We start from the raw sequence: 24,644 nt of genomic DNA, 5'->3' as shown, positions 1-24,644 counted from the left end.
CATCAAAGGTCAGGAAGCAGTGAGCCATGTTGTCTGGGCTAGCATGTTCTCGGTGTCCTGCCAAGAGCACTGATAAGAACACTAGTTCAGGTACAGTACAGTGACAACTTGTGACTATAACCCACCCTGTTCTGTCTGGTGTTGTTCTTACAAATGTTATTTATGACATAAGATCCTCTCAAGATTCTTCAACTGGGGCTGGGAAGGTGGCTCAGTGGTAGAGCACTTGCCTTGCATACATGAGGCCCTGGGTTCGATTCCTAAGTACCACATAAGCAGAAAAAGCCGGAAGTGGCACTGTGGCTCAAGTGGTTGAGCACTAGCCTTGAGGTGAAGAGCTGAGGGACAGTGCCTAGGCTGAGTTCAGGTCCTATGACCAGCAAAAAAAAAGAAAAAAAGATTCTTCAACCTCAGATATTGACAATGTGATAATCTGGTAAAATTTCTCCAAAATGTTAAACTGCTTTGTTAAACAATGTGTCCTTGCTTGGTAATAATTGCTCTGGTGATACCTGAATGAACTGTTTTCTTATCACATACTGGTAAAACTTCTTGTTCAGTCAGAGTTTCAAAAAGCACCAATTTCTCTCCCTCTGTCAGATGACAAAGCCTTTCACCAAGACTGACCAGGAAAAAGTAAAAATTACAAGTAAACATTCATCTCTCCAGTCTGTTCATTAAACAAGTCTTTATTGAGCACCTACTCTGCGCCCAGCACTGCACTAGGTGCCTTGGAGAATACAAGTATTAAGAGATGGCATCCACCTTCCAGGAGCTTACAAAACTAGAGGCAGAAGTAAGATGTATGTGGGACTCAGGCAGCATGTGATATATACAACGTGGGCAACTCCGGGACAGTGTGGTGGCTAAGATACCACCCAGATGCGGAGTGGCTGGGAGCAGTCTCTCAGAGCAGGGGGGAGGAGTCAAAACTTGGATAAACAGGAAACAGGTAGAACAACTGGAATGGATAAGGACAAAAACCGGGACCTGACTTTGGCTGGAGCAGGAGCCTGTGTTCAACTGTGTCACTACAGGTGACTGGATTGGTCTGGGATGGGGGTTGGACCCACAGGCAGTACAAAGACACCTGAGATCTTTCCTGACATGAAGATCGAGGGCCCTGTTGTCGACTCCTCTGCCTTCCTTCCCTCTTCTAAAAAAGAGCCCGGCCAGTGAAGAGGGCTGGTGGCAGAAGTCCTGGAGATACTGATCAGATCCTCCAAGGCAGAAGAGATTTTACTCACCTGGGTATCTGACCTGGTGTTTTTAGATTCCCAGATTGAGTGATACGTCACAAAGACTAATCTGCAGAGGGAATGTTTTATAGATTGCATATTACCCCCCAAGTCACATATATCTAGATCCTTCCTCTAAAACCACAGGTAGCTCCAGAGAATCCCACCTCACCACCTGTGGCAATGTTGCGACGCTCAAACTCTGGAGCAGCCTTTACTGAGCTTCATCAAACAATCCCCATTGGCTCCAGGTGGTCAACTGAAATGTCACAGGAGCCTCAGTGGATTTGCAGTCAGTATTTCCAGCATCATGTAGCATCTAGCTGAGTTAGGGTAAGAGGAGGTCTGCTTAAAATGGAAGATTGGCAAGAGTGAATTCAAGCAAGGGGAACCTATAGGGGGTTTGAAAACAGCAAACAGCCTCAGGTATAAGCAATCCTCATTTCCCAGGCCAGCTGGCACAGAATGCCACATTGAACCAGAAAATGCTGCCTCAGCTCCTTATTCCACCACGCGAGCTGGGGCAAAGGGTGGTCGGGCATGAGGAAGGGAGTTCTCATGGTCTTCAGGGGCAGAAGGTCCCATGGAAACCAGCAGGGTGGGGAAGAGCCCAATTAGGGCAGTACAACAGCACTGAGTGAGGCTCGAACCACCACCATGGGGAGGTAGGTGACAGTGGATTTGGGTCCTTCCTCTCCCCTGCTCCAGGTGCTCGAACCAGGCACCACTTCTCCATCACATCGTCCTGGAAGCCCATAGAAGTAAAGCTTCTTTGGGTGTGGGGCCCAGGCTAGTGCTGGGACTTAAGGTCTCAGAAGGAGACGTGTTCCTGGCCACTTGAGCCACAGGAAGGGGACCAGCCGTCGGGTGAAGGTGGTGGTAAATGTGTAGATGAGTTCCTGTGACTCTGCATTAGTGAAAGTCACGGTGCCTCCTTCGTAATCCAGGGCGATGCCCACTCTCCGGGGCCGCAGCGCTGGGAAAAGTTGGGCCTCGGGGCTGGTGTTGGCCCAGATGCCTGAAGAGGAGAGGCGTAGCGCCCACACGCCATCCTCTGGCCGCAGGGAGAGGTCTCCCTTTCTCTTCACAGTGTCTCTGGCCACCCCCACCATGCAGCTTTCCAGAACTTCCTCCTCTTCTTCCTCCTCCTCTTCTTCTTCATCTCCCAACGATTCCTCATCTTCATCTGTTTCCCACTCATCATATCCGTCCTCGTAGCCAGCTTCCTCTTCTTCTTCCTCCTCCTCCCCTTGCTCCTCCTCCTCTCCATCATCTTCATCCTCAGACCAGCCCTCCCTTTCCACCTCCACTTCCCAGTACACCTTGCCCCAGGTGAAGCCCTTACTGCCTAGCACCCCTGGCTCACAATCAAACTGTTGGGGATACAGGGAGGAGCCCTGGTACAGGCTGGTGTAGGTCACACATTTCCAGTCTTCTGACAGCTGCAGATACCCGCTGGCTGACTGTGGGTCCAGGGTGACACTTACTGTGGGGACAAGGGAAGAAAGTAAGTGTCACTAGTGAGCTGGAAAGGGTCCCCTGATCTCCGTGGCAAGGCTGTCACACTGCAAAAGCCAAGGGATGCTATTTACCTCTTGGACTATGTGACTAGTGTCTCTTGGAGATACATGGTAGAGCAGAACTGGGAAGCAGGTGTTATGGGTACACAGTATGGGGCTCAGCAAAAGACTTCTGGACTTGGTGCTACTGCTATTTCTCTCAATATAGAAGCACATAGTCAAGCAATGAGAAGAAACTCAGCCATAGAAAAAGGACTGATGGTATAGGATCAAATAACCAAACATGGTACATGGAAGGGTTGGACCATCAAGCAAGTCCATGGAGAGTAGAGTAGGAGAAATGCCAAGTGAGAATTTCTTTAGGGGGACTTTTCTTTATTTGAGGTAAATCTGGGAAGAATATTTATAGACTCACCTGTCTTATATTCCAAGTCTCTCAGCAGCTTTCCTAAGGGGGAAAAAAATCAAAAGGACAGTAGTGACTTTCAAGCCCACCAAATATGGGCCCACTTTTTACTTGGATGGTATTAAGCATGTGACAAAGTTCCATCCCGGATGGCAAGAAGGAAGAGGCAGCAACCTCTCTGAAGAGGGAGGTGGGGAGAGAGGACACTGAATAGCCAAGTGGCCTGGTTCTACGAGGTGGCCCATCCTGATGGGTGCTTTCCAACCTTACCTTGGAATTGTGTCAGGCCTCGCTGCAGAGAGAGAAGCTTATCCGAGAATTCTCCTGTCTTTCTTTTAACCATGTGAGGGATGGGTTTCCCAATCCAGAACTTCTTCCGTGGATACCTGAGGAAATGATGGACACATAATAACCTGTGACTAGACTCTTCTTGCTTATCCTCATGACAATTATGAAGATTAATTAAAGATTCTATCTCCCACTGGATGCCCGTGGCTCACACCTGTAATCCTAGATACTCAGGAAGCTGAGATCTGAGGCTGGTGGTTTAAAGCCAACCCAGGCAGTAAAGTCTGTGAGACTCTTATCTCCAATAAATTACCACAAAAGCCAGAAGTGGAGCTATAGCTTAAGTGGTAGAGCACTAGCCTTGAGCAAAAGTAGCTCAGGGACAGAGCCCAAACCCTGAGACCAAATCCCAGGACTGGCACAAAGAAAAAAATTTATAAATAAATAAAAGCATAAAACAAGGGGTTGGGAAGGTGGCTCAGTGGTAGAGCGCATGCCTTGCATGCATGAGGCCCTGGGTTCGATTCCTCAGCACCACATAAGCAAAAAGAAAAAAGCCAGAAGTGGCACTGTGGTTCAAGTGGTAGAGCATTAGCCTTGAGCTGAAGAGCTGAGGGACAGCGCGCAGGCCCAGAGTTCAGGCCCCATGACCAGACCAAAAAAAAAATTAAAATAAAACAAGAAAAAGAAAAACGGGGATCCAATGACAGACTCCATCTATACCAGGTTTCTCCTCTTCCCACTCTGCCCCACATCTCAAGCAAAGACAGTGGGCCCAGGAGCTGGGGTTCTACAGAGCTGTGCACAAGGGCAGATCAACCACCAACCTCCAAGGATGTACTCAGGATTAACCCCAGAGATGTAGGTACCTTTGGCACAGTTATTACTCCCCACTCACTAGCATAAACTGTGGTCAGGGAGAAGCAACACGATAGGGGAATAAAACACAACACACATAGGAAGCTCATTTACCTGTTGACGAAGTCTCTAGTATCCTAGAAGAAAAGAAAGCACAAGCATTAATGTGATCAATTAAGACTGCATTTGCACACAATAAACACTGTATTAGAGGGAGGGACACAGCAGTGGACAAAACAAAGGTGGTCCCTCCTAGCGAGCTGACATTCCAGTAAAGCAATGGAGACACAAACAAAGGAAGTATAAGGATAATTACAAGTAACTAGAGGTAACAGAAGACAAGGCAGAGTAAAGACTGGTAAGAAATGGGAAAGCCAATGGGAAAGGAGGAAGAGCAAGCTCACCGAAGGCATGGGTGGTAGGACGTTTGAATTTTGTTCCATGTTAACTAGAAAGCCACTAAAGGGTTTCAAGCAAGGGAAAGATGTGTGATTTGCTTTCCATGAGGCTAATAAAGGACTTCTAGAATGTATTCCTCCTTTCTCCTGTTTAATAGTCAAAACTCCTAAAGTTCTAACTGGTACCATCCAGCAAACATTTTCCCAGGTTCTCTCAATTATATCTGGTCATGTGACTACGTTCCAGCCAATGGGATGTGAAAAAGAGCAATAACTTCAATTTCTAGGTTTTGTCCTTTAAGAAAAAATTGCCAGTTCCTCTTTTCTCCTGAATTTTGGACAATTTTGGTGATGAGGACAACATCCCTAGACACTGGTAGAACAATCAGAAGTAACCCAGCTCCCCTGATGACCTGACAGATGTCTTCAGAAGCCTCTACTTCTGAACTGCTACTAAGACAAAAAATACACTTGCTTTGTTTGAGCTACTATACTGCAGCTGGAATGGAAGAAGAGAGGTCAGTCTAGAAGTGGCTGCTGTAGGCCAGGGAGATGCAGATGGCCGCAACTAGGGTGATGGCAGTAGAGACAGGAGAGAAGCTACACACTCCTAGGATATTTGAGACAGACTCAAGTGGTCTTGCTAGCCAAGGATAATGGGGGACAGGCCATGGCTTGAGCAGGAGGGAGAATGGCGGTACTGTCTATGTGAGGGAAGATAGTGATGGACAGGGTAAGAGGAAGGGGGTTCTTAGGAAATGCTGTTTAGATCCTCTTTTCTGAGTCCAGCCATCACAGTGCTCAATATTAATTGAATTTTTTTCCACTCATTCCACATATCTTAATTATTAATCTTTCCTACATGCCAGGCACTGGTCTAGAAGCTTGGGAGACAGAGGTAATAAAAAAGACACAATTCCCTACCTGTGTAGAGCTGACATCCTAGCAGAGGAAGCAGACAACAAACAACATAACAAATATAATTATGTAGTAAGTGATAAGCACTATGGAAAAAAGAAAACGAGACTAGGGTGAAGGGGGACAAGGAGAGGGAAGCTGATGTCCTGAAGGGGATAAGAACTAGCTGAGCATTTGGTGGCTCACATCTAATCCTAGCTACTCAGGGAGGCTGAGATGGAAGGATCATAGTTCAAAGCTAGCCCGGGCAGTAAAGTCCATGAAATTCTTATTTCCAACTAACTACTCAGAAGAAGCTAGAAGTAGCGCTGTGGCTCAAGTGGTAGAGCACTAGCCTTGAGCAAAAAAAGCCTGGTGCTGGTGGCTCACATCTGTAATACTAGCTATTCAGGAGACTGAGATTTGAGGATTGCGGTTCAAAGCCGGCCAGAGCAGGAAAGCCCATGAGACTCTTATCTCCAATTAATTACCAGAAAACTGGAGGTGGTACTGTGGCTCAAAGTGGCAGAGCATGAGGCTTGAGCAGCAAAGCTCAGGGACAGCACCCAGGTCCCAAGTTCAAGCCCCACAACTGGTCAAAAAAAAAAAGGCAACTCAAGGACAGTACCTAGTCCCTGAGTTTAAGCCCCAGAACTGGCGCACACACACACACACACACACACACACACACAAAAGGCTGAGAACTTAGAAAACAAACAGAATGACCAAAGTGTGGCTGCACAGGACTGTTCTAGAAGGTACAGGAAGAACAGCAGGGCTTTACTGCAGAGTAGACAAGTCAGAGTTATATCCTGCCTTCAGAGGAGTGGCAATCTGCCCCCTGCCCTGGATCCCCTGGTCCCCCACCATGCCCAGCCTCTCACCAGCATGAGCTCAGCAGCTGGCTGTCGTGCCTTGCCCTCCAGCTCAGAGATGACCACGGTCAGCCGGGCAAGCTCCCCGACACCCCGGGTCTTGAACTTCTCCCTGCCCTCTGTGAGCAGCTGCTCCAGGGTGGCCAGCTGGTCCAGAAGATGCTGCTCCCGCTTCTTCAGGAACTGGTGTCCCTGCTTAAACTCTGCCACGATGTACTGCCTCTGCTCCTGCAGCTTCTTCTGCAGGAATGGAAAGGAAGAAGGGTGCCTAGGGGTGCAGGATGCCTCTAGTACCAGGGCTGGCTCTTTCCCTGTGACCCTCACTCATGGCTTATTTAGCCTTTGACATGGGGCAGCCACTGTGTGCTGCTGGTCTACCCTCCTCTTCCCAAAGACTCCATTAGTGTGGTACAGCTCCCTCCACTGTTTCCAGAACCAACTCTGCTGAGGTTGAGTCACTATGGTTCCAGGTGGTTCTGTGTGGGGTTCTGGGGTTCTGGCAGGAATCTCCTGCATCATACTCATAAGCCAACATACTTTTCCCCTCCTGGACCACATCTGTGTTGCCCCTTTTCAGTAAGTTTTGCTTCATTGATGTCATCTAAAAACTGGTTAAAAACTGGTTAATCTTCCCTTCGGCATCCCATAATACTGCAGAAGCTGATCCTGCTATGTGGGGCAGACTCCTGTCTCCTCAGTAAAACTGGACTGGGATGCTCAGAGATGGTATCCTTTCCTGCCTCCAAATCCCCCTGCTAAGTCCAGGGTCTGCCTGAGTCCTCAGTCTTGCTGACTGATGCTCAATTACAGACACCCATTCACGCCAGGGCTTGAGGGTGTCCCTTGACCTGATAGCTATCTCCAGCTATCTGTCCCCATCTGCCCCTTCCCAGGGCCTAGACCCTATTTGCTGAGTCTGGCCCAAACATTCCTTCATGTACACTTTCCCTCCAGAAAACTGGAACCATCTTACCCACTCTTTCCCCCCGAAATCCATCACTAATCAAGCACATAAGGCACTGCCTATTTTCCACCTACAGCAACCATGGGCTTGGACGTCACTAGATAATCAAAGCTAGTCTCCCTTTCACTCTGTTTGGACCTACAGCCGGCTCCCTCCTTCCACACCCTCTAGCTGCCCTCCATTCAGGAAATCAAGTCTTTCCCTTACTTCTTTGAGAGTCAAGTTAGGCCCTCCTTAGTCCTCTGGCAAAAAGATGCACCTGCTACACATGGGCCCTGCAGCTGAGGTGAGCGTCATTGGTGGGTGTGAGGGGACCAGGACCCTTGCAGTTTGACTACCCACTCATGGGTCAGATGAGAAATAGATCCAAAGCCTAAAGCACACAGCTAGCTCATATAACTAAAAACCCAGGTCCACCAGTTACCAGCCCCACATTCATCCTTCCTTGAGCCATGCCTAGAAATCATCCCTCCCAGCTGCCATCTATTGCCTGGCTCACCCTGGCCACCCCTGTCCAGGTGAACCATGACCTTAGCAGCCCACTCACCAGCGCGGCCAGGATATCAGCCTCTCCCTTTGCTTGGAAGCCCTGAATTTTGTCTCTGTCTCGCCTTAGGATGCTCAGGTGGTTCAGGATTTTTTCCTGTGGAAAGACAAGCAGTGGAGACAGATGGATGCTCTGAGCGAGGACTCAGCCTGCGTCCTCAGCTAGAAGAACCCTTCAGAGGGGTCTAGGCCAGGCCCCTGGGGGAGTGCAGGGCAGCGTCCTGAGGAAGGAGGGCTTACCCTCTGGGGCAGGGCGGCCTTCTCCACGAGGACGGCCGTGTGGGGCCGATGCTCCCGGGACTCGCGGCACATCACACACAGCAACTTGCCGTCATCCTCGCAGTAGTAGTGCAGTTTCTCATGGTGCCTCTCACACAGCTTCACATCCTGCTGCTCACGGGACGCTTCTCCTGGCTGCCGGCCCTTGTCCACCTTCAGACGCTCAATATTCTCTACCAGACTGGCCAGCTGCCACACGGGCCGGATGTTCTCCTTCTTGAAAGGCTTCTTACAGAGCGGGCAGACTGGGCGGTTTCCTGAGACAGGGCGGACATCTGTGGTGCAGCTTCGGCAGAAGACATGGCCACAGTCAATGGTCACGGGGTCCCGCAGGTAATCGAGGCAGATGGAACAGGTCACCTCCTCTTCCAGACTGCGCAGTGGGGCCGATGTGGCCATGGTGCCTTAGCTCAAGTTCAAGGGAGGGGGAATGAGGGAGGTCCTCTGTTCACTGGCAGGGTTTCTCCTCCTTGAAAAACCAGACAGGGAGTCAAGTGCAATTAGGAAACCTAGTCCAATCCCCTCATTCCACAGATGAGAAAACTGAGGACCGGAGTGAAGAGGAGGGTGCAGAGCAGGGCTGCCCAGAGCCTATACCTGACAAGACCCCTTCCTTTTGCTTGCCAAGGAAGCTTGGCTTCCTTGCTCCAGCGCGCCAATTACAACAAAACGATCAGTCATGACTCTTGGAAAATGGTTCTAATACATACCCAAATCAGTGTTTACAGGGTGCTTGCTCCCTACTCATGCAGTACACAAACTGTCTGTCCATCTATGGTCCTGACGGAGCCAAAGACTGCATTAGTTTGCTCCTCTTCTTCAGATGTGAAGAACTAAGAGCAGCAAACGTTTTGTTTTGTTTTTTTAAGCCCAAACTCAAAACAAGCACCAAGGGTCTGTATGTTGCTGTCTCCTTTTAGAAGTGTTTCCCAGGGCTATTCTGTGGTTTGGGTTCAATTCACTCCCCCTAGAAAGCTGGGCTCTCTAAATTCAACCTATCAGCAGAATCTAGCCTGATTATACTGGATACATTCTGAGCTCTGACTCCCCCATTAAGCTGGCCTGGCTGCTCGGCTCTGCTCTGCTGCTCACAAGAGCAGACTGTTCCAATTGAGCTCATGGCGGGGAGGCCAGCCCCGAGGAACGCTCAGTTCAGCTGGCCTTGACCGCTGCTATGCTGCTGCAGGGAGCACAGGGAGGCACAGCTCAGTCCACAAAGGACTTTGCTCTTGTTAACCTTTTTCTGACCCATTTCTGACCAAGGTTACAAGGCTCCACACAATCTGTCTCCTCTTCCTCCAGCTCTATGACAATAGAGAAGCCATCTTACATACTTTGAGCCTTGATTTATCCATCCATCAAAGGGGAGAGCCATATTTGCCTTCAAGTTTCTCATCAGGTTATATGAAATAATTATGTCATGCATGCTAAGCCTAAGCCTGGTCCACAAAAGGAAACCTAGAAGACCCCAGACCCTTGACTCCCAAATCTAGCGAGTGTTCAAATCACAGAGTTGAAAGTAATGGCAAGAGAGTAAATAAGCAGAAGCAGCTACAGTACCATATGTGCTCTGGTACACTAGACCTCAGGGTGGGTGGGGGTGGCTGCTCTGCTATGGATGCATGGAAAGGGATTACAGCTCTTGTTTGGAAGGCAGTCAATGGGGCCCAAAGGCAACTGCAAGCTTGAACCACAGGCAACACTATTACTGATAGCACAATGGAGCCCCAATAGAACTCAGTGGCCCTTGTCAACAGTGACATTAATAACCCAGAAATAAATAGAATATCTATTCTTTTTTGTGTGTGTCAGTTGTAGGGATTGAACTCTGGGCTTGGGCACTGTCCCTGAGCTCTTCAGCTCAAGGCTAGCACTCTACCACTTGAGCCACACCACCATTTCCGGTTTTCTGGTGTTTAATTGGAGATGAGTCTCATGGACTTTCCTACCCGGGCTGGCTTTGAACTGCAATCCATCAGATCTCAGTCTTCTGAGTAGCTAAGATTACAGGTCTGAGCCACTGGCGCCTGGCAAGCATATCTATTCTTTAAGGATCTATTATGATAATATATTAAAAATGCTTTATAAAGAGAAAGTACTATTCAAATATATGGAATTATTATACTGTTTATAGTAAGTTCCAAATGGAAGCACTCGTGAATTTAGATATGTGTGACTTTAAGAGACATAATGAATATGGGGGGAATAAACAAACATGTATATGCAAAACACAAAGGAAGGGATCAAGAAATTTAACTGGCAAATGAAGGTAGCATCAAGGCTCAAGAATATCAGAAATGGGGCTGGGAAGGTGGCTCAGTGGTAAAGCACTTGCCTTGCATGTATGAGGCTCTGAGTTCAATTCCTCAATACCACATAAGCAAAAAGAAAAAAGCCGGAAGTGGCGCTGTGGCTCAAGTAGCAGAGTGCTAGTCTTGAGCTGAAGAGCTGAGGGACAGTGCCCAGGCCCAGAGAGTTCAGGCCCACGACTGGACCCAAAAAAAAAAAAAAAAAATCTTAAAAAAAAAAAAAAAGAATATCAGAAATGTTAAACAAGTGTCTGCTCCAGTTTCCTGGTTTTACTTTTGAGGATAAAGGTGGTTCAACAGCTCTTTCACTTAAAAGGGTTTGAAAGGAGGAGAAGGAAATGGTTCTGGGTGATGTCTGTGGGCTCTGGTGCTCTTTCCTGCCACTTTGTTGAATAGCTTAAAAGTTTAAAAGCTGAGGTTTTTCACTGGGGAAGAGACAGTGTTGTCTTTGGAGATGGGGATTTATTTTGAAATATACTGGAATAAAAGGACTATGGAAGAGCTCAGCTCATTGGAACCTTAACCCAGGTTCCAATGGACTGAGACCTCTTGAAACAGCATGCAAATTACTGTAGATATCTAGGGATATCACAGGAGAACATAGCTAGTAAGCAGAAGAGGGTAGAACATGTGGTTAGCATACATGAGACCCTGGGTTTGACTCCAGCAACAAACAAAAACACTACCACCAAACCAAAGACAAAAGGAAGAAGAAAGAAAGAACCACTGTCATTACAACACAAGGATCATCAATAATACAACTATCAGAAGTATTAGATGAAAAGTTGGGGGGACAGGATGGTTCCCCATGATACCACCAATGGATTACTTCCTAATGTAGCATGCTGAGAAGTCCAGTGCTCACCTTAACTCAGTGACAAACGCCAGCATCACACCAGAGGGCAAGCGGCCATGCTTCCTGATGGAGAACCATGTGCATCTCACAGCAGCACCGATGAAATTTTCTTGCCAAAACTGTCTTGAAAGAACCTAAAGAAGCCTTTGGATTTAACTTCCAGCTCACAGAAAATGAAGGCTGTATGTGAAAGTGCTGAAAGAGGATCACGCCAAGAGGAAACAATCAGATAAATCCAGAATGTGAGGCATTACACTAGACAACTGGCCTGCTCTTTTCAAAACAGAGAAAAAAAATAACAAAATGTGAGAGATCATTCTTGACTGAATCCTGGTTGGGGGGGAGGGGCTTAAAAAAAACTATGAAAGTATATAGTTTGGAGATCATTAGGAGAAATTTGAAAACCGAACTTATTTTCTTAATGGAACTTACTTTCTTAATGGCATTGACTGGGATTATATATGTTAGTCTATTTGTCAGCAAAGGATGCTGCATTGTTCAGAACTTCATGACTACATTTGAAATGACTCAACAAACAAAAAGTAATTTTTTTTCTAGGGGAAGGGGCTTTAGTTTTCTTTCATATTCTTAAAAGGCTCACACCTGTAATCCTAGCTACTCAGGAGGCTGAGATCAGTATAGCAGTTCAAGGCCCAGCCCAAGCAAAATAACCAGAAAAAAGCCAAGCTGGAGGTGTGTGCCCCAAGTGGCAGAGCGCCAGCAAAGTGGGCAAGCAAATCAAACAAGTGTGAGGCCCAGGGTTCAAGCCCCAAGAGGGAAGCAGGGGTTTGTAACCACCAAAAATATAAAGCCACTTAATAAAACCCACTGCTTGAATAACCCAGGTACAAAATGTAGGCTCTGGAACCCAATAACCAAGAAACTAGCAACTTCCTGGCAATGGTATGTGTACATACATGTTAGGATACTCCTGAAGTTCCACACCCCTCCAATGGGGGGAGTTTTGTGCCTTTGGTAAGCCAGAAACTAGTTACAATTCTGCAAACCAGGGAAGACATTGCCAGGAACAAAGCCTGCAGTGTCCTGCCATTCCTCGCAGACTGATCTACCTTCTACTGTTTCCCTTTTCCAGCAATTTACCTCTCCCCTACAAAGTCAAGGGAATGAATAAATACCTAATCTGCATTTGTCCAGACTGGCAGGCCGTGACACTGTAATTTCTGGCAGTACATTTTAGCATGTGGATGCTGAGCATGATTCTTGGCTGTGAGAATCACTGTGAGCCGCATCAACTAGCTGAGAAAGTGTTACTGAGAACATCCACACCTTGTTAAGGTAGACACTTGCGGTCCCTGCCTCCACTCCTGCCCTGGCCCAATCCCCAGGGAAAAGACAACATTCCAGCCTCGCTCTTCTCAACAGCAGATGATTTTTGCCCCTACATGTGCTAAACTCTCTCAACACTGTAGCTTCTCATGTTGCATGGCTAGCACCTTCCTCTGGGCTCCATGCTGCCTTGGGCTCCCACAAGCCACAGAGCGGTATTTCAGAAGACACTGATTGCTCACTACTGTAATCCTAGTTACTCAGGAGGTTGAGATCTGAGGATCTCAATTTTGATTTCCAATAAACTACTCAGAAAAACCTGGAAGTAGTGCTGTGGCTCAGGTGGTAGTGAGCTAGCTTTGAGCAAAAGTTTAGAGATGGTACACAAGCCCTGAGTTCAAGACCCAGGACCAGCACAAAAAAAGAAAAGAAAAGAAAAGAAAGGAATGAAGAAAGAAAGAAAGAAGGAAGGAAGGAAGGAAGAAAAGAAAGGAGGGAGGGAGGGAGGGAGGGAAGAGAAAGACAACACTGACTCTTCAGATGCATATGCTTAGAACAGTACAAGGGCTTGGGTCTGGGCCCCAGCCTCCAGGATAGAGCTCTTTTGATTACCTCCTTCTCAAGCATGTACCTGGGCCTCCCTTTCCCACAATCATCTCAGAATTTAGGACTCTCAGCCCTGTGGAGCCCCATTTAAGGATCCTTGGGGCTCCAGATTAAACCTCAATTTTATGTTATTTTATTTTAATTTTTGTCAGTCATGGCGCTTGAACTCTGAACCTGGACACTGTCCCTGAGCTCTTCAGCTCAAGGCACGCGCTCTACCACTTGAGCACCACTTCCAGTTTTCTGGTGCTTAAGTGGATAAGAGTCTCACAGACTTTCCGGCCCAGGCTGAGTTTGAACCACGATCCTCAGATCTTGGCCTCCAGAGTAGCTAGGATTACAGGTGTGAGCCACTGGCGCCTGGCCTAAAACTCAAATTTTAATCTGAAAAAAAATAAATCCTCTTAGAAGTAAACTTCTGAGACACTTATAACAAACCTGGAGGACAGAATTCAGGACAAAAAAGCAAGTGATCTGAACATGTAAGCTACAGTGGCTATACTCTTAAATTTTACGACCTGGTTGTGGCTGTGGTCTAGGCAGCAGGCTGTCACAAGAGATGGATGGTGCAATTTCTGTGGTTTTGTGTGGGTTTTACTTTCTATTCCCAGGAAGCACCAATGGTGCTGTGAAGGCAGCACAGGCCACACTCACCGTCAGGGCCAGCCTCTGGACACCACTGTCAACAGTGCCGATTCCCCCAGGGCTCAGAGAGCCATCATGAGACATGGATGAGACCAGCCTTTAAAGTTTCCTTGCCTCCAGGCAACCCTGCCTTGTGAGAAAATGAAGTTGTCCACATGGGTACCTGGATATTTTTCTGATTTTTGAATCATGAACTCTCTCTTTTTACCTCTAAGAGTATTGTTTTTGTTTTTGTCAGTCTTGGGGCCTGAACTCTGTCCCTCAGCTCTTCAGCTCAAGGCAAGCACTCTACCACTTGAGCCACAGCACCACTTCTGGCTTTTTCTGCTTATGTGGTGCTGAGGAATCAAACCCAGGACCTCATGCATACAAGGCAAGCACTCTATCACTAAGCCACCTTCCCAGCCCCTAAGGATTGTCTTGTGCTCTGCACCAGGGAATACAAGAAGAAATCCTTTATTATCTAGTGGGATGACTTGAAACTCTGATGACACATAAGGAATCATCTAGGAAGGTTTCAACACATACCCAGACTGAAGGAACCAAGATGGTGGAGGTGGGCCAGCCTTTGATACTTTAAACCAAACAGAAACTCCTCAAGTGATTCTATAGTCTGGTCAGGAAAGAAGAAAACCCATTATTTACAGATGAGGAAAGTGAGGGTGAGATCCTTGGTGCACTGGAAAGCAGAGCTGGTGGGAGAAGCACCCTCCACTGCTCCCCACCCTTAGGAGAAAGAGGGATCTGACCACCCATTGCCTAGAGGAAGAGGACAGACGTGAGTGGAGGAACGGATTGGATCAGCAGCAGGGATGGAGCAAACTGTCAGGACTTTGCAGGGGGAGGGTAGAGAAATAGGAGGAACAGATTATGCAAGACTGTGGGCCAGGATAACAATTCTGAACTTTATCCTAATAGCCCTGGGAAGCCAATGAAAGCGGAAGCAAACAAGTAGCACAATTCATTCAACAGTCAAGAGGTATTTATTATTAAGTGCTTACTGTAGGTCAGGCAGACAGGTCACAAGAACAAAAGAGCAAATCTGGGCTAGAGATGTGGCTCAAGTGGTAGAGTGTCTAATAAATGTGAAGCTCAAAGTTCAAACACCAGTATCGCCAAAACTAAAAACAAAATAATAATAAAGGTAATAAAGTGAAGGTAATAAAGTCCCTGTGAATCTTAGATCTATTACCTCTAGTGATGTAACTGAAAGATCCTTTAGGACTTCCATAGGATCTGACAGTGGGGATTAGCAAAACCTCAAGGTTTCTAGACTTACTCAAACCTCTGCTGCCAGTGCTCCAGCCACTCCTTCCTTTGTCCCTCAAAAACATCCCACTGAAGTACAAAGTGGCAGGGTGCTCATGTAACCACTCTGGTTAAAACTATTAAATGGTTTTCTGGTGCCCAGATAACGTCAAAACTCCTTCCTTTCTTTTCCTTTGAAAGTCTACGATAATTTAGGCCCAGCCCTCATCTCCCAGCTCATCTCCTGCCCTGCTCTCCCTCCAACTCCACCTCAAACCAGAGCCAAACCCAACCCCTCTCCACGCCTTAAAGAAATGCCACAATTTTGCCCGCACAAGACCTTTGAAAACACTATTCTCTCTGCCTAGAATCCAATCCCTTTCCTGCATAGCAAAGCCCTCTTTCAGCTTGAGTTCTCAGCTGAACACCATCCCATCTGGCAACCCTGTCTCAACCTGTCAGACTGGGGCTACAAGCACTCCCCTCACCCCAGCTCCTCGCCCCTGCTGCACCCTGTACTTCAGTGTTAAGTTCCCATGTAATAGTACAAAAGTTGGCTGAAGATGCCAATACATAAAGTTCAGACAGAGCACATCCGATACAAAGTGTGTGCTGAAGGAATGCAAGCAATCCTCCTCTCCATCAAGATAGGAAATGACTAGCAAGGCCTTCAAGTACACCTGGTGGCTCATGCCTGTAATCCTAGCTACTCAGGAGGCTGAGATCTGAGGGTTGGGGTTCAAAGCCAGCCCGGGCAGGAAAGGCTGTGAGACTTTTATCTCCAATTAACCACCAGAAAACCGGAAGTGGTGCTGTGGTTCAAGTGGTAGAACACTGGCCTTGAGCTGAAGAGCTGAGGGACAGCGCCCAGGCCCAGAGTTCAAGTTCTACAACCGACAAAAAAATAAGTAAATAAATAATAAAAAATAACAGCAAGCTACATATTACCTGTAGGTCATGATATCCAAGGTTGGCCCAGGAAGGTAGAGAACCCAGGAGGGAAAAGTCTAGGTCTGAAAAAATGGCTCTAATGGAATAAATTATAAATTATAATGATAATAATTGTTTCTTCCCTTTGCTTTAGACCTATATATGCAACCAAAACTGTACATACATACATATATATATATATGTGTATATATATATATACATATATATATGTATATATCCCAGTTTTCAATCTGAAATGAATAATCACTGCATTTTTTTTCTTTTTTTTTTCTTGACATCTTGATGAGGTTCATACATGTGATGATGAGCTGATTTTGTTCACTTGCATTATGGTTGTATGACATTTTGTATGTGTGTGAACACATACAAAGTGGCCTTGAGTCCTCATAGGAAGGACAATCTGCTCGGATCTGACAGATCTCCAACCTGCTCTCTGCCACCTGGGCCTTCCCTTAGGAATTCTGAGGAAACACAAGCAGAATCTTCTTGGGCCCTCAACTGTAATTCTAACCCAAGCCTGTAGCAAACAGTCCTACGTTAAGGTTAAAGCAACCTGGATTTTTCACCTAGCCTCAGCAAAACTGCCTCACAGCCCAAGGCTAGATTCATGACCTTTCTAGGCTTCAGTATCACCATGACAAAATACTAGGGAGAATACCTAGGCCATTCATAGGGGTAAACTGAAATTAAAGTCTGGTAGGTACATCAGTATATTTACCATGCAACATAAAGTTATCAAAGGTATCCAAATCAGAATCAACAGTTGAAATCTTTGGGTCAGAAATCTTACTATTATGTCAGGTACGGGTGGCTCATACCTAGCAATTAGGAGGCTGAGATCTGAGGATAGCAGTTCCAAGCCAGCCCGGACAACAAAATCCATGAGACTCTTAACTACAATTAACCAGCAAAAAAAGGCCGGAAGTGGAGATGTGACTCAAGTGGTAGAGCACTAGCCTCAAGCAAAAAAGCTGAGAGACAATATCCAGTCTCTGGGTTCCAAGTCCCAGGACCTGCACCAAACAAAGGAAAAGAATAAAGAAAGAAATCCCTGGTGGTTTTGTGCTGATTTCTGACAATATGGCTATCAAGAAGAGAAACAGCAGTTTATCAAATTTAGTGTTGTAAAGATTACAAATGGAGTCAGCTAACTCTACAATCATAGGTGAGAGAGATGGAGATGTTGTAACTATTAATACTTGGGAGAAGGGGGCATCTAAGCCAGTAGATGCCAGCAACTAGGGATTTACATGTCTATCTTGGTTGTACTGGGGATTGAACTCACAGCCTTCTGCTTGCCACTACACCCTGCCATTGGTTGAGTGGAGTCTCCTGAACTTCTTGCCAAAGCAGGCCTGAAATTGACATATCTCCACCTCCCAAAGTAGCCAAGATTACAGGCTTGAGCCACTGCAGCCACTAGAAGTTACTTTTATTTATTTATTTTTTTGCTGGTCCTAGGCCTTGAACTTAGGGCCTAGGCTCTATCTCTGAGCCTCTCTATGCTCAAGGTAAGTACTCTACCACTTGAGCCATAGCTCCATTTCTGGCTTTCTCGGAGTAGTTTATTGGAGATAAAAGTCTCGCAGACTGGGCTGGGAAGGTGGTTCAGTGGTAGAGCACTTGCCTTGAATGCATGAGGCCCTGGGTTCGATTCCTCAGAACCACATAAGAAAAAAGAAAAAAGCCGGAAGAGGCGCTGTGGCTTAAGTGGTAGAGCGCTAGCCTTGAGCTGAAGAGCTGAGGAACAGCACCCAGGCCCAGAGTTCAGGCCCCATGACCGGACCCAAAAACAAAACAAAACAAAACTAAGTCTCGCAGACTTTCCTACTTGGGCTGGCTTTGAACCAGGATCCTCAGATCTCAGTCTCCTGAGAGCTAGGATTACAGACATGAGCCACTGATGCCCGACTTAGAAATTACTAATTTTTATTAACACTAAGACATTCATACCATCACATCTCAGTATCTCTGAAATACGATCAATGACACATCATAATTTAACTGAAAAAGTATTTTTCCCATATGAAGCTGAATTATCGCCACAGATGCAGAAAAGGCCTTTGATAAAATTCAACATTCATTCATGCTAAAAGCTCTGGAGAAAATAGGAATAGAAGGAACATTTCTAAAAACAATAAAAGCCATTTATGACAGACCAATAGCCAATATTATACTTAATGGGGAAAAGCTACAACCAATCCTCCTAAAAACAGGAACAAGGCAAGGATGTCCACTGTCTCCACTCCTCTTCAACATAGTCCTAGAACCCTTAGCCAGGGCAATAAGGCAAGAAAAAGACATTAAAGGGATCCGCATAGGGAAAGAAGAAGTGAAACTATCCCTTTTTGCAGACGACATGATACTATACCTTCACGATCCCAAAAACTCCATCCCCAAACTTTTAGAAATCATAAGTCACTTCGGCAAAATAGCAGGATACAAAATAAACCCACAAAAATCAGTTGCCTTCCTATACACTGATAACGCACAGGAAGAGAGGGAAATAAAGGGAGCAACCCCATTCACAATAACCTCCCAAAAAATAAAATATTTAGGAATTAACCTAACCAAAGATGTAAAAGAACTATTTAATGAGAACTATAAAAAGTTAAAGAAAGAAATTGCAGAAGACACTAGGAAATGGAAAGACCTCCCATGCTCCTGGATAGGCCGACTTAATATAGTAAAGATGGTGATACTTCCAAAACTAATATACAAATTCAATGCAATTCCTATTAAAATCCCAATAACGTACATCACTGAAATACAGAAAACAGTCCAAAAATTTATATGGAACAACAAAAGACCTAGAATAGCCAAAACAATTCTAGGGGATAAAGACAATATGGGAGGGCTATCCATGCCGAACTTCAAACTCTACTACAGAGCTATAATCACAAAGACAGCATGGTACTGGCACAAAAACAGACCATATGAAGCTGAAAATAAGGGTATATAAAGTAATGGCCTCTCAGATTTGAGGTGTAGCATGTCTCACCAGGGTTCCCAGGACCACCTTCCTAACACGTGAATCTCATCCTTTATTCTCTCATATAACTCACAAGGGAGACCTGTGAAACCTGTGAATTACCATATTCCTAGAGATTAAAAATCAGTGAGGCATGACCCTTAGGTCCACTTTCTGATTGGGTGAAAAGAGAGGTAACTCATATTTGTAATCTTAGCTTCAGGAAAGTCCATGAGACTCATCTCCAATTCATTACCAAAAATCTGGAAATGACACACTGTTGCTCAAAGTGGTAGAGCACTAGCCTTGAGCACAAAAGCTCAGGGACAGTGCTCAGGCCCTGAGTTCAAATCCCAACACACACACACACACACACACACACACACACACACACACACACACACACACAAGCACAAAGCTCACAAAGCCCAACACAATCAGGGACAGTGCTCAGGCCCTGAGTTCAAATCCCAACACACACACACACACACACACACACACACACACACACACACACACACACACACAAGCACAAAGCTCACAAAGCCCAACACAATCTGGTCCCAACTTATCCATCTAGTCCCAAATCCTGCCTCACCCCACTGTGGCTAGGTGAACTTAGAAAACATCCTTCACTCCGCACTCTCCTCCCCTGCCCAGCTCCACCTTTAACAGGACTGGTCCCCCTGACTGAGGTTTTTGCTGTGTCCCTACTCAAGCTCCTGCAGCTCTGGAACACTTTGTGTCTGTGAGAACATGACCACCCTGCTTCCTAATGGTATTTTACCTGTCTTCTCACCCAACCAGAAAGTAGACCTAAGGGTCATACCTTACTGATTTTTCTTTTAATCTCTAGGAATATGGCCCAAAGCAGGTTTGTTATTGAATCAGTATCATCCACTGGTTTAGAACTTCTCTTCTCCCTCTTCTCATCTTGTCCCTCCTTTTTTTTTTTCCCCCATTCATGGGGCTTGAACTCTGGGCCTGGGTGCTATCCCTGAGCTTTTCAGCTCAAGGTAAGTGCTCTATCATTTAAGCCACAACACTTCTAGTTTTTCTGGTGGTTAACAGATATGAGTTTCACGAACTTTCCTGCCCAGGCTGGTTTTGAACCTATCTTTAGATCTGAGCCTCCTGAGTAGCCAGGATTACAGGCGTGAGCCACCATCACCCAGCTTGTCCCTGCCTTTTACTACAGTCCCATCTCCAACATCACACACCTGCTTCAGCCCTAGGGCTCACATCTTTGCTACAATTACCTACATCTCCTCCAGTCTCCCTCTGTGTGTGCGTGTGTGCATGCATGTACATACACATACACACACACACAATACAATTTTGGTGAAAGGTCAAAAATCCATTTCTACCCCCCCCCCCCACACACACACACGTTACTTCATGTATTTTCTTTTCTGACCTGGGGAAGGAGGAACCTCTAAATCTGAAATTACCTCCAAGAAAACTCAACTCAGAAGCTCTACCTGAGGTCTGCAGTGTCTGTAACGCCTGACCAAGTCTGATTCCAGCTGGTTCTTCTCTTGTAGAAAAATGACCACTGTCCTTGGGCCTTCGTTTCTTTAACTTTTAACAGAAAGATAGTGTTTTGCCGGGCACTGGTAATCCTAGCTACTCAGGAGGCTGAGATGTGAGGATCAAAGTTCAAAGCTAACCTGGGCAGGAAAGACCATGAGACTTTTATCCCCAATTAACTGCCAGAAAATCAGAAGTGGAGTTGTGGCTCAACATGGAAGAGCACTAGCCTTGAGCATAAGAGCTCAGAGACAGCACCCATGCCTTGAGTTCAAGCCCCACAACAATATAAAAAAAGTGTTTTGCCAAGTTTACCAGCTTGTGTGAAGTTCAAGAGTCATTACATACATCATCTTTACAATAAAATTTAAAAAAAAATAAGCTTCCACATAAGTAAAACTGTTTCTACTACTACAGAAAGCACTATTATAAAAGGAAGAGCAAGATGTCAACTTGAAAGAGCATCCATGGCCAAAGCTGTAACTTTTTTGGTACCTGTCCTGGGGTTTGAACTCAGGGCCTAGGTGCTATCCCAGTACTTCTTTTGCTCAAGGTTACTGCTCTACCACTTAAGCCACAGCGCTACTTTCAGCTTTTTTGGTAGTTTAGTGGAGGTAAGAGTCCCAAAGGGGAAAAAAAAAAAAAAAGAGTCCCACAGAAGCAGGCGCTGGTGGCTCAGACCTGAAATCCTAGCTACTCAGGAGGCTGAAACCTGAGGATAGTGGTTCAAAGCCAGCGCAGGCAGGAAAGTCTGTGAGACTTTTATCTCCAATTAACCACCAGAAAACTAAGTGGAGCTGTGCCTCAAGAGCACTAGCCTTGAGCAAAAGAGATCAGAGAAAGCACCAGACCCTTAGTTTAAGCCACATGATGGACAAAAATAAGTGTTCCACAGATTTTCCTGTTCAGATGGCTTCAAATCTCCATCCTCATATCTCAGCCTCCTGAGTAGCTAGGATTTTTTTTTTTTTTGGGGGGGGGGGGGTCGGTCGTGGGGCTTGAACTCTGGGCTTGGGTGCTGTCCCTGTGCTCTTCAGCTCAAGGCGAGCGCTGTACCACTTGAGCCACAGCGCCACTTCCTGCTTTTTTCCTGAGATAAGAGTCTCACAGACTTTTCTGCCTGGGCTTTGAACCGTGATCCTCAGATCTCAGCCTCCTGAGTAGCTAGGATTACAGGCATGAGTCACTGGCACCGGTTGTAGCTAGGATTTTTACAGGAGTGACCCACTAGCACCTGGCTCAAAGCTGTAACAATGTAAACAACAAAATAAATACTGGATTATAAAGAAAAGGTTAAAATATGAGTCCATACTGATATAAACAAATAACTGGATAATTGAATAGGGGAGAAGAACAAATCTTTCATGAAGAAGAATTTCACCAAGTAATATATGCAAATTCTTGCCCTGAGGCAGGGAGAGTAACTCCTCACTCTTAGGCATGGAGTGAACAATGTGACTTCCTGCTAAAGAACACAGTATGCACTGGGAGAAAAATACAGTATTCAACTTGTAGTAATACAATATGTAACTTGGAGAAACCTAAAAAATAAGGTGATTGAGATCAACATCAAGACAGACATAAATCATGATAATGGCATGAAACCCTTGGTATAAATATGGCAATTCTTCCATGATTCTCCTCTAAATAATCAGCTTCAGAGGAGGAAAACATCAAATATTGATAGAAAGACATCCTAACAATATACATGTCCCAGACTATAGTTTAGATTACAGTTATCCCTCAGATGTCCAATTGGAAAAGACTTGCTCCTCACCTTGGTACTATTGGGAGATGGTGAAAATTTTAAGAGGTGTGGCTGAGTGGGAAGTTTTTAGGTCTCTAGGATAGTGCCCTAGAAGGGGCTTATGAGACTCCAGTCTATTTCTCTCCCTCTTGTTTCCTGTCTATGAAGTGAGTTCACTCATAAGCCCCCTCCCCCACTACAGGCCTAAACCAACAAGGGCCAACTGATTCTGGACTGAAACTTCCTAAAGTATGCACCAAAATAAAAAGGCTTTTCTCTTTGTAAGTTAATTATCTTAGGAATTTGTTACAATGAAGAAAAGCCAATATAATGGTATTCCTCAAAACTGTCAAGGTCAACCAAAGTCTGAGAAATCTGCCACAGCCAAGAGACATAGCAACTAAATGCAATATGGTAACCAAGATGTTAGGAAAAAAAAAAAGAAAATCGGAATATACTGTTGGCTTAGGCCAATAATAATGAGCCAAGCTGGGGACCAGTGGCTCACGCCTGTAATCCTAGCAATTTAGGAGGCTGAGATCTGAGGATCTGAAACCAGCCACATCAGGAAAGTCCGTGAGACTCTTAACTCCAAAAAGCTGATAGTAGAGTTGTGGCAAAATTGGTGCTAGCCTTGAGTGAAAAAAGGCTGAGGGGCAGCACACAGACCTTGAGTTCAAGCCCCAGTACCAGCACTAGTAATAATAGTAATAGTAATAATAATGAACCAATACAAATATATGCCAGACGGATGTAGAAATGTTGAAGAAAAGGAAAACAGATTTGCACTATCTGGGAATTCTGAACTACTTTTCTCTATTATTTTATAAATCTAAAACTTCTAAAACTCAAGTATATTAAAAGTCGCAAGTTTTGAGAAAGACTAGAGAAAGTCTCCTTTTAGAAAATGTGATTTTTTTAAAAAATTAAAACGGTAAAATATGCTGGAGGTTATCATTTCAGCTAACAGAAGGTTCAGGCATGCATGAACAAATGTCATTCTTCCCTCTTTTGAAGCACACAGTTTGGTGTCAAAATCTGGAATCTACTGGTCATTTTGAAGTGTTTCCCTCTCACTTACTTTACAAAGTTAAATTTATGCACTTTATTTTTCCTGAGACTAAATAGCCAGAAAATGTGCACGGAAAAGACACGGTTCCAAGTATATGTGGCTAACATCAATTTACTCTGATGTTCAAATAAATAAATAAAAAATAAAAAAAGGAAAGGAAAAAAAAAAAAGGAAAGGAAACCTGACTTTGATCATGCAGCGGGATTGGCCATCAACCTACAACGCTCCAACCACCAGACCGTCATCCGGGTCCCGCGGACTTGGGGCTCCGGGGACTGGAAGGGGTCGGACACAGAAACGGAACAAGACTCTCCAGTTAGGGGCGAACGGAGGGTCAAGCGAGCGGGAGGGGCTCGGCCGGTGGGGAGGACGCCGCGAACTCGCCCCCTCCCCAGCTCCCCCGGCGGCCTTAGCCCGGCTCTCTGCTCCTGGGCCTGGCGGCCGCATTCAATCACCTCGACCTAGAGGCGCGTGTGTGCGATCGCGATTCCGCGGCCTTTCGGATCGGATTCCCCCGCTACTCACGGGTCCAGAGCTCCGGGCGGCGAACCCAGCGCCCCGTGGCGCTCGTCTCCCGCTCCGGTGTGTTCCGGGTCTCGTTCCTCCACGAGCCCAGCAGCGCGACAGCGCGTCCCCGCCCCGTAATCTCCCGGCTCTTCGGTGCCCTCCGCCGAGATTTCTCTCGGGCCAGCTCCGGGATTGGCCCCTGCCGAACTCCGTCCTCCAATGGGAACTTTAGTTTCGTCTACGTCACTGATCACCGGGCAAATCCCCAGGCAGCCGCGGGGGGTGGGGCAGCGGGTCGGGTGCAGAGAAACTGAAATCTGAAGGGGCGGGGGCGGGTCCCAGTGGGAGCTGGAGTTTGGCGCGCAGGGTTGGTGCCCAGTTGCGGGCTTTACTGGGGACTAACTTCTGAACCCTCATGAGGCCCCTATATCGGACTGGAGTAGCCAGGATCCCTTCTCCGCCTTCTGAGATTCCCCCCACTTCCGGATTCCCAAGCACTCGATCAGGGTCAGCTGGCGCTTCTGGGCGAAGCGACGCTTGCCAGGTGCTTAGCGTTAAGTGTGACCCCCCCACTCCCAACGCGGTCCGAGTGTGCTCCCAGCGCCGGACGGGACGGATGTTAGCAAGCAAATACTCTTAGGGTTTA

At 46.2% G+C, this 24,644-nt stretch overlaps 1 protein-coding gene across 3 annotated transcripts; it reads right to left on the bottom strand.

Moving 5' to 3' along the window:
• Positions 1 to 671: 671 nt before the first annotated feature.
• On the bottom strand, positions 672 to 24,145 carry LOC122111291 (tripartite motif-containing protein 26). 3 transcript variants are annotated; one of them, XM_042684018.1, is made up of 10 exons: positions 24,017 to 24,145; positions 14,501 to 14,585; positions 11,444 to 11,629; positions 8,231 to 8,738; positions 7,992 to 8,087; positions 6,490 to 6,720; positions 4,425 to 4,447; positions 3,435 to 3,550; positions 3,174 to 3,206; positions 672 to 2,724 (listed from the first exon to the last, which is right to left on the bottom strand). In XM_042684018.1, exons 4-10 carry the CDS (start codon positions 8,666 to 8,668, stop codon positions 2,042 to 2,044), a joined length of 1,620 nt encoding a protein of 539 aa, XP_042539952.1. In that variant the 5' UTR covers positions 8,669 to 8,738; positions 11,444 to 11,629; positions 14,501 to 14,585; positions 24,017 to 24,145; the 3' UTR covers positions 672 to 2,041. The 3 variants fall into 3 exon arrangements, with proteins under 3 accessions (XP_042539952.1, XP_042539953.1, XP_042539951.1); XM_042684019.1 differs by lacking the exon at positions 14,501 to 14,585; XM_042684017.1 differs by lacking the exons at positions 11,444 to 11,629; positions 14,501 to 14,585.
• Between the last annotated feature and the right edge of the window lie 499 nt (positions 24,146 to 24,644).

The sequence above is a fragment of the Dipodomys spectabilis genome, unplaced genomic scaffold, assembly GCF_019054845.1.
Source record: "Dipodomys spectabilis isolate Male_0828 unplaced genomic scaffold, ASM1905484v1 ptg000085l, whole genome shotgun sequence".
NCBI lineage: Eukaryota > Metazoa > Chordata > Mammalia > Rodentia > Heteromyidae > Dipodomys > Dipodomys spectabilis.
This window is presented reverse-complemented; position numbering and strand designations above follow the sequence as displayed.